The sequence below is a fragment of the Neofelis nebulosa genome, chromosome 14, assembly GCF_028018385.1.
Source record: "Neofelis nebulosa isolate mNeoNeb1 chromosome 14, mNeoNeb1.pri, whole genome shotgun sequence".
In the NCBI taxonomy this organism is placed as follows: domain Eukaryota; kingdom Metazoa; phylum Chordata; class Mammalia; order Carnivora; family Felidae; genus Neofelis; species Neofelis nebulosa.
The window spans coordinates 33,916,233-33,930,707 of NC_080795.1; the positions used below are offsets into that span (position 1 = coordinate 33,916,233).

Sequence of the window (14,475 nt, forward strand, 5' to 3'; positions counted from 1 at the left end):
TTAGAAAAGCCCTTTGCTTTGTCCTGTGAAACTAAGTTTTGTCTAAAGAATATCCTTAATCATTAGATTATCTGTCACAGTGACTTCATTGGTAGGTAGATTCAATAACCTGATTTCAAGAAAAGCCTGGTAATGGGGCACCTGGGTGGCTCAGTTGGTTGGGCGTCCAACTTCGGGTCAGGTCATGATCTTGCAGTTCATCAGTTTGAACCATGCATTGGGCTCTGTGCTGACAGCTCAGAGCCTGGAGCCTGCTTTGAATTCTGTGTCTTCCTCTTTTTCTGCTCCTCCCTCACTCCTGCTCTCTGTCTCTCTGTCTCTCTCTCTTTCTCAAAAATAAGCATTAAAGTTTTTTTAAAAAACATTAAAAGAAAGAAAGAAAGAAAGAAAGAAAGAAAGAAAGAAAGAAAGAAAGAAAGAAAGAGAGAAAGAGAGAAAGAAAGAAAGAAAAGCCTGGTAAGAACTGCCCTATAGCAAAAAAAGGAAAAAAACAAAAAACTTGAATAACTTCACCTGCATGTATTTTAACCTAATGTTCTGAAACTGCATATGATAAAATTAGTTCCCCTCAAAACATTTAATCTTTAAAATTTTACAGTTGAAGATACTTTGCTATCCCCTGTTGAAACTCTTCAAGCAAAAGCAGTCCTTGAAGTAAAAATTTATCACTGGAGAGCTCCAAAAATTCTTTTTTGCCTTTATCTATATTACACAGGAAGTGGGCACTGATAAATAAATAACATTTTTTTATGGCATACTAAATGTCAGAAAGTGAGCTAGTCTCTTTCAGACATTCTGAACATAAGTAATCTGCTGGCCCTAAGAAGCACTCCCCTTTCTTGTCATAAATTTTTAACTACTAGCCACACTATAAGAAGCCACATTATCCATGGCTCAAAAGTGTAATTTCAACATGGCATAATTCCTGTGGTTTAGAAACGGCTTGTGTGCTTTATACCCACAAACTATGTGCAATAAGAGCTATGGCAAAACTCAGAACATTTCAAGAGGTATACAATGACATTATCAATAGTTAACGTGTATTATGTGCCAGATGCTATCCTAAGTGCTTAATGTACATGAATTCACTTGGACTTCAAAACAGCACAACAACAACAAGATGGGAGTTTAGCATCTATTTTTCAGAAGGGGAAACTGAGGCACAAAGAAGCTAGTAACTCGCCTGATGACACACACCTAAGAAGTGGTAATGTCAGAATTTGAACTCAGGCAGCCTCTCTCTGGTTCCTCTATGTTCATCCACTATTTTACTTATACATTAAAGTTAGCATTCACAATTCTTGTATAAAAGTAAGTACTAATTCATAAGCAAGATCATACTGCATGTGGTATAAAAATCAAAAATAGATAAGAATTATGTCTCTGTAATCCTCAGTAATGCAGAAAGGACAGCATAGTAGAAGAATCCTTGTCACTGGAAGGGTTTGATCAAAATACTGTATAATACCCAGTGTTCTCATTATCCCTTCTTATACCCATGATACTACCATATTAGATTAGGTTCTTTTTTAAGCTGCGTTAAAAATAAAAGTTTGCTTGAGCCACCTGGGTGGTTTAGTGGGTTAAGTGTCTGACTTTGGCTCAGGTTGTGATCTTGCAGTTCGTGAGTTCAAGCCCCACGTTGGGCTCTGTGCTGACAGCTCAGAGCCTAGAGTCTGCTTCACATTCTGTGTCTCCCTCTCTCTCTGCCTTCCCCCTGCTCACACTTTGTCTCTCTCTCTGTCTCTCAAAAATAAATAAATGTTAAAGAAAATTTTTTAATTAAAAATAAAAAAATAAAAGTCCACTCAACTACCTTTATACATTACACTGAAGTATTAGTTACACAGAGCATGCAATTATAATGTGTCTAATGATATGATCAGAAGAGATTTTTCAGATTTATATAAATATATCAGATCATGTAATTACCTCTCATTTTACTTGTGCAACATTAGAGCACCTCAGTTATCACATTCTTCCATCTATGTTCTTATTTAATCTGGGTTGACAGGAGACTGAAAAAGACTTAATATGGTGAAAGAGAGCATTAACCTGGACTTGCATGCAAACATTTGACCTAATTACAAGCTTGTGAGTTCCTATGGGGAAAAAAAAAAAAAATTGACTTATGGTCAAGGGAAATACACTGCAATGTACTGTTTGCCTTTATGCCTTTTATTATTTGTCTTTGCTCTCCTGACAATCTATATGTTTAATGAAACAGCGAAAAACAAGCACAGATGAATAAGTTTGTTTCATCTTCCCTGGTTAGTACACATGCTAATGAGGCCGGGCTTGATTCCAGTTCACTCTTCCATTGTTGTTGACTCTTCCACCCACTGCCCCCACAAGGTATTCCTTTCCTCGAATGATGAACCGGCAAAAATGTGTGATCAGCCCAACTCCATCATGTGCAAGTGATAATGACTTTGAATAAGTCAACAGTACACTTAGTTTTTGCAACAACAACAAAAAATAAGTTATGGTTTTAAAATGAATGAGCATAAGGAACGGTGAAAGGACATAGGACATCTGGCATCCTCTATGCCACACAGGATGCCAGCCCTCTAAAAATGACAGAGAGGGCTTAAGTGAAATCTAATACCACCCCATTTACTCTTCCATAATCAGATGCTGTGTCAAACTGTCTGCTTAGGGATGGTCAAACACAGGATAGCCCTTTTACAATTCCAAGATTATAGTCCTTTTCACTAAGAAAACACACCCTCACACACAAAGAACCTCTAGATTAGAAAAGGGTGCTGAGGTAAATATACAGACTGTTATAATAAAAGGGAAACTGAAGTATAATAAGGAGTCAAAGGAAATCATACCCAATTGGAAAGGAAATAGAAGGACTTCTTGTAAAATAAAAAAAAATAATAAAAGCCATTTAATGGGACCCTTCAATGTAGGTAAGATTTCAACATGGAGAGTTCTGGAATGAAGTACACACATTGTAGGCAGAGGGAAGAAGTATTTACAAGAACAAGAAGTTGGAATGTGTGTGGTGTTTCAGATAACCAATTGTATCAACCAAAGTCCTCTCCTGGCATGGCACGCGAAGCCTTTCCTGTTCTCTTCCTAGCTACCTGTCCAGCCTTCTTCTTCTTCTTCAACTGCTTTCCCAGTGCCTGAGCCATGACCATTCCTCCACAATGTCATGCTTTAACTTCACGCGGCGTCCTCCTCCAGAACGGCCTCTGCTGCGGGGCCATCTGCAGTTCTGCTGCCCCACCCTACTTCTCTCTGGAAAATCCCAACATCTTACACAGCAATGCATGTCAATTATTTCTCAATAAAAGTGGGGGGAAACAGGAATAAAAACCAACATCTTAGAACTAGGAAGCACCCTGAAGGGCATGTGGGACAATTGGCTCTATTGTTGCTCCTCCTGCTCTAATTTTTATTTCAAGGTTTCTTATTGCCATGAAATCTCCTTCTTACATTTCTTCTCCTGTCCCTGGAAGGTCTAAACTTACTGCTAGGACTGGTGACATTCAGTGGCCAGAGGCAGCTGCCTTTGCTTCCAAATGAGGCCACTCCCTGCTTCTGGGTCACCCACGCTTTCCATGAGATCAATCAGAAGGATCAGAAGGAACTAAAGCTCACCCTCTTGATAGGAAACACCTGTTCTAACAGAAGAGTTCCAGCAAAATCTGTTGCAAGTCTAGATTCGTTAGTCAAAAGTACACTGATCAAAGGCTATTGCGGAGCAATTTATTTCAGCTATTGTGTTCGTTCAAATAACCTTGGGATACTGTTAAAATGTAAGCCCTGGATCAGGAGGGCTGGACTATGGCCTGAGACTCTGCATTTCTAACAAGCTTCCAAGTGACATCAAAGCTACTGAACCATGAAACACACCTTGAGTAGCAACATTGTAGAGAATATTATAGAAATTTGAAAATAAGAGACTCACAGACCATCCTGTTGGATTCAATGATTCAATGAAGATTCATTGAAGATTCAATGATCTTATGCACTTCCAGGCACTGGATATTAAAAATAAAAAATAAAAAGAGTGACATGATTTCCCTCAAAGATTTTACAGTGGAGTAGGAGAGAAAGAATTTCCAGATTTTAAAAGAATGCAAGTGCAGGGTGTTTCAGGAATGTAGAGTTTTGTAGCTCAAGGACACTATGATAAACTCCCATGATAAGCAGAGAGGATCCCAGAAAGGACAGACTGAGATGGAATGGTCAGAAGAGGTAGGAGAAGAACCAAGAGATAGAAGAAACATGGAGACCAAAGGAATAGTAAGAAATTTCAAGAAAAACAGAGTGGTTACAGGAAATAGGCCTGACTTGGAGCTGTTTGCTCAGTTGCCTAGTGGTGCTGAGCACAAAGGCAGGCCATGAGCATACGTGACCCACCTGAAAGATCATGAGGTCAAACCCTATCATCTTACAAGTGAGGAAACTGAGGCCGGAGAGAAAGGTAACTTGTCCTGGGCCATGTAATTCTTAGCTACTGAGTTAGATTTATTAATGTCCAACCTAGGACTTTAAAGAAGAAAACCAAAACTATTAAAGAGCAAACAAATGGTGGGGTGCCTGGGTGGCTCATCGGTTAAGCATCTGACTCTTGATTTCAGCTCAGGTCATGATCTCACTGTGTATGAGATCGAGCCCCTATCTGGCTCTGCGCTGACAGCACAGAGCCTGCTTGGGATTCTCTCTCCCTCCTTCTCTCTCTGCCCCTCCCCCACTCAGATTCTCCCTCTCTCTCTCTCTTACTCTCTCTTTCAAAATAAATAAAACATTTTTAAAAAGTATAAACAAATGGCATATAGCATAAAGTTTCATTATGTAAAAAATCCTACTGACATCAATAACCAGAAAGAGATGTTAATATTTATTTCGTGCACTTTTTGCTCCAAACACCCCCCAGGCACTTCCACTTACATTATCTTGTCCTATTCTTGAACAGACCCCAACAAGTAGGTTTATTCCCATTTTCATGGAAAGGATATTTTAGACTCTAGTGGCTTATGTGACAGAGACACATGAGTAACTAATTGCAGAGTTCCTGGGAACTAAAGTTTAGTGGGGTTTAAAGAGTCCTAACCTATTATCACTAGGTGATCCTTTTCTGGGAAGCAAAATTACTCCATTGAGACTAAGGGAATATTAATAACACATATTTGTATTAAAATTAGACATAAATCCAGAACAGAGAGCAAATCACTCTGGACATAAATTTGTCTACTTAGGGTTCTGTTTACAGCAGTTAGTACATGGTTAGATTTTGCTGATACTATGTCTTTGCAAATTCAGTTTGAGGCTGACAGACGTGCTTTTATCATCACTCTTAACTCCTTTGGCACTGAACTGAGCAAAGACGACCGGGAGACCCTCTACCCGACCTGTGGCAAGCTGTACCCTGAGGGGCTGCGCCTGTTGGCTCAAGCAGAAGACTTCGATCAGATGAGGAGAGTAGCAGACCATTATGGAGTACGTGACCACACTGGGGACCCTGAAAGCCTCATGCTATTTCATCACGTGTACTTTAGAAGTTCACACATCAAAATTACACATCTTATCTAAAGCAGTTATAATGTTTGTAAGGTAGAAAGCAATGTCATTTTGTAACTGTGTCTCCCAAAGAAATACTTGAAGTTTCTAACCCATACTAGTGGTTTTTTGTGTTTTTTTTTTTGTGTTTTTTTTTTTTTTGAGGTTCCTGCCAAGCAAGTACTTGTTTAAATCTCCAAGGAGCAGTCATTTGAGCACTTCATTTGAAGTGCTTGATAAAGCAAGTTCCCCAAGGGACTGGTGCAGTGTTCTGGATATGTGAGCTCATGTCAAAGTTATATAAAATAGCCTGACCCAGTAGTCCTTTCAAGTGCCCATTGGGGAAACAGGCTCAGGTACAGAATGTCTACCGGAAATACAAGGGAGAATATGGACATATTGGTTTATACCTTTTCAGTGGCCAGAAATAGGCACTGGAATGAAGGCTGCTATGTCCTGCCCTTAATCCACATCTAGGTTCTACACCTCATCCCCAGATTCCATTCTTTCTAATTTACAGAAACATGATTTCCTCCAGGTAACTTTTCCAGAACTGGAATGACACTCTTATCTTTTCCTATGGGTTTCTGAAGACTTCCAGAAAAGAGAAGCCAGTAAACTGCATAAAACTTTGTAGTATCTCATGTCATTGCAAGAAGCTTTTGAGCATAATATTAAATTTTGAACGTTTCCCCAATCTCCACCCCTTCCACACCTGAAATTCCATGTGAAGTTTATCAACTGCCATGCCAAAGAACCCATGAACCTGTGATGGTTAAACCTCAAGCATTCATTTAGCCTCTATAATGTGCCCAACTAGCCCTAAGAACTGAATGTAGAAAATAGCTCATCCAATGTACATTGAGAGTACAATTGCATTTGCTGCTTCTTCTAAAGACCTGAATAAGCCAATGGCTAGAATTCCATCCATACTTTTTTATCTGGATTTTTGGGGTATTTTTTCAGGAGGCCAAAAATCCTACAAAAAACCATTCAGCCCTTCTGGATAGATTTTTTAGAACAGACAGATACGTCATTTTCTATATAGCCAGGAAAATATCCTCATATATAAGAAATGAGAATTCGTTTAAAATAATCTTTTTGTTTTTTAGGTATATAAGCCTTTGTTTGAGGCTGTGGGTGATGGCAGTGGAGGAAAGACGTTGGAGGATGTGTTTTATGAGCGTGAGGTATGATATAAATGGAAATGCTATTAGTTTATGTTCTCTTTTTCTCTTGCTCTGGGATTTAGATGTTTTCTTACTTCGGATTTTCTTTTGTGTGTGGTGGGTCTTTTTATAGTTGATCAGTTCACTTGATTAAACACACTCACAATTTGATGGCCAAATGGGTACTAGCATCCCTGGAAGGCCAATGGTTTTCATATGATGGCTTCCTGTGCAATTGTCCTACCCAGAAACACATAGTGTGCATAGTGATGCTTTGCAAGGAAAGCAGCAATTCCATAATTCACCAGAGAATCAGAGCTAGGACATTCCCATGATCATATATTGACTATCCTCATGCTGTGCACTCTGTTAAGTGCATCTTACTCTCTGATCCATTCCTTCTTCAAGAAGGATTTGTCTACGGTTATAATATAGCTTATGAACACAATTGCAACACTTACTAATTATTTGTATAGAAATCCATCCAGAGAGTTTAGATGATTCTCTTTCCTAAAAAGCAGAACACTTAATCCATTCATAGTGAATTCCTGGGCTACTAAACCATTCAACAAAAAGGTCTTTTTTTGAGGGGGATAGTAAGGTCTCCCAAATTTAGAGAGTTTTTCTGGTATATTCTATTCATTTCTCTGAAACCACTGACTCTTCCCTTTTAATTGATTGACAGAGAACCCTGAAATCTATCCAAATTTTAGGGTAAGGCTGGCTCCACAAAGCAGTACGGGACCCTTCCTGTAAGTCCTACTGTACACATTTTCCAACAGCTCTCTAGTGCCTGTCACAGAAAAAAGTAAAAACAATGCAAGTTATCCCATATCTTAGGGATATTTTTAAAATTCCACACTATTGCACAAGTGCTTCAAAGAAAGCTGTTAAGAAAGCTGCCCTTGGCAGGAAAAATAAGTGTCTGTTCCTGCAAGCAAGGACATCCACTTCCTGAATACTTGGCTTGAGGTTTTCAGAGCTGCACGAGGGACTCAGTACCTCTCATCCTTTTTTTCAAGATGGAAAAGAATAAAAGAATTATTCCATTTCAGACTTCACCCCAGTTAAACAAATTTTCTTTGAAAATTTTCTTTTACTGATCTACCTTCTGCAGAAACAAAACAAAACAAAACAATTCAACCATATGTCTTGTTGCTGCAGAGCATCTTAAGAAAGCTCATAATGTCACTCATTCCAAATCCCAGGGGCCTGTGACATTGCCATGGAGGACAGTTAGATAGCCTACAAACCTTTTTAAAATGTTCAAAGTTGTGGCCAAGGAAAAGCAGTTTACCTAAGTGAAACAAGCCTCTGGCTAAAAGCCAACTATATTACTGCAAAGTTCCACACAAACACCAAGATTTTCGTTATCTTTGTGGTAGCAGTGCTGCTCAGATTTGGAGTTTGTCTTGAGATTCTAGAAACCTACTTTGTATTTATTTATATTTATTTATTTATTTATTTAAACTTGCCTTTTTAAAACTACTATTGTCTACCTTTATCTATAGAGTGACATTAATGCTCCCTTTAGAACCTCATGGGTTGTTACTGTTTTCTTCTATTTGACCCATTTTGGACATTGCCTATTTAAATACAAATAAGCACCGCACATACACAAGTTAGTCTGTAGCTTAATGTTACTTCATAAATGTAGTATGCTCCCAAGAAGTGATGGTCCGTATTGATGGTCCGTATTTTTTTTTCTTTCCTCAGGTACAAATGAATGTGCTGGCATTCAACAGGCAATTCCACTATGGTGTGTTTTACGCATACACAAAGCTGAAGGAACAAGAAATGAGAAATATCGTGTGGATAGCAGAATGCATTTCACAGAGACATCGAACTAAAATTAACAGTTATATTCCAATTTTATAACCCAGTGAGGGACCTCACATGCGGAAAATCTTACATAGTAAGAAGAGGTTCTGAGGGGAAAAAAAAGAATTGTGTTATATTATCTGGGTTATATAAAAATAATCCACACCATTGCGGACCCACTAGAAACATAGTAAATCAGCCCTGAAATAGTATTTCTTTTTTTTTCCAGTGGCCTTAAATTTTGTTTCCCCATTTATGTCTCACTTTTTACCAGATCTTAGACATTAATCCTAATTAACCTATAGTACGTTTCCTATTCTTGTTTGGTTGTATTAACAATCAGATCTAACTAAAGTGTTTTACTCTTGCTTTCCTATGCTTCTCTACAGGCCCAAGTACTGTCTGCTTTTCTTTGTCCTCCCCTATGTCCACAAAAATCCAGGGCTATATGAGGCCAACATGGACCACATGTCATGAAAATATTGTATTTTTTTTCCTAATACACTTTTACTGGTTGTCTTGGGAAAGCTACACAATTCTGAATCATATTCCTTAGATGCAAGTAGTATTAAATTTGTTATTAAGGCTCCTGTTTAAACTTTCCTCACAATTCCCTTTAAATCTCTTGCAGTTCCTTCATGCTTTGCCTGAGAAGAAAGTAACCCTGCTAATTGTATTTCATTCATTCAGAAGAATAAATCTCACATTCAGTTTACAAGATATGGACTTTTTATAGAATTTCTTTAGAATTTCTACCCAGGAAAGGAAAAATCAACAAACAAGTTCTTTCTTTAAAAATAACAGATTCCTAAGTAAAAGATCTGTATTTACTATATTTTAAAATATAAACATATAGGGACGCCTGGGTGGCTCAGTCAGTTAAGTGTCCAACTTTGGCTCAGGTCATGATCTTGCAGGTTGTGGGTTTAAGCCCCAGATCAGGCCCTATGCTAACATCTCAGAGCCTGGAGTCTGCTTCAGATTCTGTGTCTCCCTCTCTCTCTGCCCGTCCCCTACTTGCGCACGTGCTCTCTCTCTCTCTCAAAAATAAACATTAAAAAATGTATATATATATATATATATATATATATATATATATATATATATATATATAAAACTCTTTGAGTGTATGTACAGAGAATCTACATATACTTGTATCTAAAATTAGGCACCTGGACCAAGGAGTAAATCTATTTTTCTGCCAAATCCAACTTTTTCATAGAATATTTTGGTAATTTTATTAATAGAAATTTTTAAGCATAAGGAAAAGCAGTGGCTCAGATTCCTGAAAGGAAAGTCAAATACCTAGATTTCCCAGTGCAAAAAGCCTAGCTCATACCCATGTCATGGTGGCTAAAGGCCAGTGCCTTGTAAAGGGCTCCACTGCAGACTTGTCAATTGGCCCCAAAGAGCCTGGTTCCCACATGTGGCCTCTGGTCTGGGAAGCATCCTCCCTGACTTGCTCCTGGCCATGCATGAGTTTCCTGGACCAGGAAACGCCTATATTTTACATTTTAATCTATGGTATCTGCAGTGGGAAGGTCTAAGGCTTCAAGCTGAGAGCAAAGATGATAATAGGAAAGAGGCAGCTTAGAGAAAGTTACTGTGAGAGGATTCTCAGACCAACCCTTGCCCACTCACCTCTGCATGGTATGTATGGGGGGCCCTAATGGGCCATAATGCAACAGGCTGAAGTTATCCAAAGGGCTGCAAGTCCCTTTCCTTCTACACAACTGAATGGCTCCAATTCCCCAAGCCCCTTCCCCAGTCAAGTGTAACCAATGTGTGACTATATGAGCAAGGAACTTCCCTACAACCCTGTGAGGCAAATAGAACATGCCCCCATTAGGAAGATACACACGCTGCAATGAAGAACTTGCCTTGAAACAAAGCAAAACAAAACCAAAACTATGAAGAACTTGCCTTGGATTTTAATAGCTTTCAGGTGTCTGAGCTGGGATCTGACTTCTCTGTCATGCCCTAGGAAACTGGTCTACAGTGGAGATCATGGACCTTTGAAAAGCATTTTATCTTATGTAAAATGAGGCCAAAAGTCAATTATATATGCAGTGTAGAAAACAATGAGGCTAAAAGCCTTTTTCTAAGCAATTGAAACTGAGACTCCTTACCATCCCTTTCCCACATTCTTCCCAGCAGTATTTCATCAATTGCTCCAATTTCCACCTCTATAGTCTGCTGCATGGCTGGTCTTGGAACACTATTCTAATGAATTCTATACCCAGAACTGCATGCAGTCTACAGCAGTCCTGCCTATACCCTAGTGTAGACTTCTGTCCATTCCTTACCCTTTTGTGTCACCCCTCCCTCTAGCCTTGCTCCCGTTTCCTTTTGTATCAGTTCACATGCCCTTCTTTATCAGTCTACCCGTGGACAGGAACTAAGTCTCTAATGAGGTTTTGCAGTTGGGAGAATTTGCGGTGCTCTATGGGATTCAAAATAGCAGTTGCAATTCTCAGGATATTTAGAGAACATCTAAGAAGAAATGCAGTCATTTTATCTGTTCCAGATGCCTTAAGAAAGAGCATGGACTGAGGGCAAATGGAAATGACCATCCTGGATCTCCTAGATCTGGAAGAGTTTGGCCCAAGGCTAAGTAACTATTGCTGGACAATGAAGGAATTCACGTAACCATTCTGACGTGTCCACCTCCACCTCCATCTCAACCCCCAGCATGGCAGCAATGTAGTAAGACATTGAGAAGGTGCAATAAAAGAAAACTAGAGTGAAGGAAGACTTGATGATGATCAGATCTGAGGATTTCATTAGTAGTAACTCTTATGTTTACCACTATTTTAAAAATGCTGTTAATAATGTCAAATCTCACAGATGGGATGTAGGTATGGGAAGGATACAATTACAGTTACTGTTGTGCCTTAGTTTCAGGAGCAGATAAAAGTCTCCTTATTGTTTGACTCATTTCAGCTCCTTTGAGTCATTTTCTCTTCATGTCAGCAAATGGAAGCATTAATACATGTATGTATAGAATAGTATTGCGAGGAATATAGGTGACATTATCAGAGGATGTCATTCTTGGTGATTTCATCTGACTTGCCACAAATAGCTGATGCCAGGATTCGTGGTGTCATTTTGCTATGTTGTCATAAAATGTATAAGCTTTATACATATGAAAATAGGATCTAGGAGCTATAATAAGTTCCAAACCACCTGCCGTAAGCAACCTCCCATGTTCTTTCTTCTCATTTACATCTTCATTAGTCTATCCAGCCCCCCATTGATCACTTTTCTACCCCTTTCCCCTTCTCCTCAGTTACCCCATGCTGTAGGTTTTGGCTTCCACTGACTGAAGACTTGATCACTGAGTCCAACTCAGCAGAGCCATCCTCAACATGGACACCTGACTGTTTAGGCACAGGAAGGCAAGTTGGGATTATCTTTGGAAAGAAGAGAGAATAAGAAGATGCATGTAGAGACTAGTGTAAATCAATATATTAGAAAGGAATTGTCCCCAAATAATTATGACTCTGACCCGATCCACAAATGCCATTTAAAAGTTAAGATCATTGGAGCACCTGGGTGGTTCAGTCGGTTAAGCATCCTACTTTAGCTCAGGTTATGATCTCAGCAGTTCGTGAGTTCGAGCCCTGGGTCAGGCTCTGGAGCCTGTTTCAAATTCTGTGTCTTCCTCTCTCTGCCCCTTCCCCACTCACACTGTCTGTCTGTCTGGCTGGCTGTCTCTCTCTCTCTCTCAAAAATAAATAAACATTAAAAAAAAATTTTTTTAAGTTAGGATCATTGACAAACTATAAAAGTATATCAGTAGCTCTATGACAATGGTGACTTCTGGAACCCCTGAGACTATTTTTATTTGCTAGATGGTGTGGACCTCTTATTGACAAAGTTGGAAATAAACATAAAAATGTAAATGAGAAAGTATGAGGTCTCAATTGCAGTTAGCAAGGAATAAGCATCCAATCACTAGAGAGGATTGCAGTGGTTTAGCATGTGTCTGCTCATTCTTTGACATGCCCCTCACCAAGAGATGGAGACTTTGTCCTTTTTCCTAGAATTTGAGCTGGCTTTAGTGACTTGCTCATTAACAGCAAAATCCAGACAAAGTGGTGCTGTATGACTTCTTAGACAATGCAGTTTCCTTTACCTGCTAGTTTGCAGTCCTGAGCTACAGGTAGATAGTCCAGCTCTTTTGAGGTTCCCATACTGTGAGGAAGCCAAATCAAGTGTGGACACTCAAGTCACATGGAGTAGCCAAATATAAGTAAATATGGCAGCCCCAGTGGAGCTCCAACAATAGCATCAACTGCCAGCCATGTGAAGAGAGTCATGTTGGAAGTGTGTCCCAGTAACATCATCAGACACGAAATTAAAGGCCAAGCCTAACACCAGACCACAACTATATGAGAGGCCCCAGCTGAAAACCTCCTAGACAAGTCCTTCCTAAATTTCTGACTTGAATCCTTGAGCACAATAAAATGGTTGTTTTAAATCACTAAATTTAGAGTACTTTTGTGCAATACTACCAAGTAGGACAATGGTGCTTAGTGACCATCATTGGATGTCTCCAACAGGTTTTTCTGGCTACTCTGAAGTCCTTTCTAAGTCCTATATAAGCCTCTCCCTCTCCAGTCATCTCTGCAGCTGGTCCAGACAAACATTGTTTCTGGACATGTCACCTACAAGTGAGTCTTGGACCTGGAAGGACTACCACTATACCATTTGAAGACAGAAATGCCATTCCCAGAGCCAGATATGAATAAGCAACTCCAGTTGACAATGTACCCGTCTTGTTTTCCAAGAAGACTTGGCAGCACCAGATTCACTGATATTCAATCTAGCTCTCCAGAGGTAAAAGCCATTATCACCTTGGTCATTTTTTGAACAAACAGCAATTCTAGAATTTAAATAATTTATACATTTTCATATCTTATTTTTGTTGGTTTTTAAAATGAACTATTCTCTTATTCGTGCTGAGATATACATTTTTTTGTATAAGATGCTTGCAGCTTTTCATTTTTGGTTTGTTTCAATGCGGGATTTCTTTTTAATTTTCTGGTTTTACTTAAATATAAGAGTGGAATACTAATATATTTCAGTTTATTTCTGCAACATCAGGAATTTTTAAAAATTAAAGATTTTGTTTTTTCAGCTTTTGTTGAAGTATAATTGACAAATAAAATTGTAAGATATTTAAAGTGTACAATGTGGTGATTCCATATATATGTACATTGTGAAAGAAGTCCCCCATTGAGTTAATTATGCATCCATCACTTCACATAGTTATCTTTTTTTCCCCCATGAGAACATTTAAGTTCTGCTGTCTTAGCAAATTTCAGTTATACAATACAATGTTATCAACAATAGTCACCATGTTATACATTAGATCCTCAAAACTTATTTATTTTAGAACTGAATGTTTGTCTCCTTTTACTAACCTCTCTATATCTTCCCATATTCCAGCCTCTAGCAACTACTTTTCTACTCATTATTTCTAGGGGTTAATTTTTTTCTTTTTTTTAGATTCCACGTGTATGTGAAAATTAAAAGGAAACATATGGCTAAGATTTTAATAATCTTCACGATTAGATTTTTTAATTCAATAATATTTTACTTAAGATTTTCAGAGCCCATGGGGCACAGGTGGCTCAGTCGGTTAAGCATCCGACTTCGGCTCAGGTCATGATCTCACCATCCGTGAGTTCGAGCCCCGCGTTGGGCTCTGTGCTGACAGCTCAGAGCCTGAGCCTGCTTCAGATTCCGCGTCTCCCTCTCTCTCTGCCCCTCCCCCGTTCGTGCTCTGTCTCTCTGTCTCAGAGATAAATGAACATTAAAAAAATTTAAAAAATAAAAAGATTTGCAGAGCCCTGGAAGAAAGATGGCCATAATTCTCAGCTCCCAGTGTCCAGATCATGTGATACTGCAAAAGGATTCACTTTGCTGGTGTGATGACAGTGATTTACACGGATAAAAC

The 14,475-nt window shown here is 38.9% G+C and overlaps 1 protein-coding gene across 1 annotated transcript in view; it reads left to right on the forward strand.

The window, feature by feature from the left end:
• The window catches only part of ATP6V0D2 (ATPase H+ transporting V0 subunit d2), a 48,306-nt gene extending 34,592 nt beyond the window's left edge, over positions 1-13,714 (forward strand). The window contains exons 6-9 of the mRNA XM_058698465.1: positions 5,284-5,460; positions 6,633-6,710; positions 8,406-8,604; positions 13,076-13,714. Of these exons, the coding sequence (XP_058554448.1) occupies positions 5,284-5,460; positions 6,633-6,710; positions 8,406-8,567 (417 nt within the window). The 3' untranslated portion in view covers positions 8,568-8,604; positions 13,076-13,714. The remainder of the gene's footprint in view (positions 1-5,283; positions 5,461-6,632; positions 6,711-8,405; positions 8,605-13,075) is intronic.
• Positions 13,715-14,475: the final 761 nt, after the last annotated feature.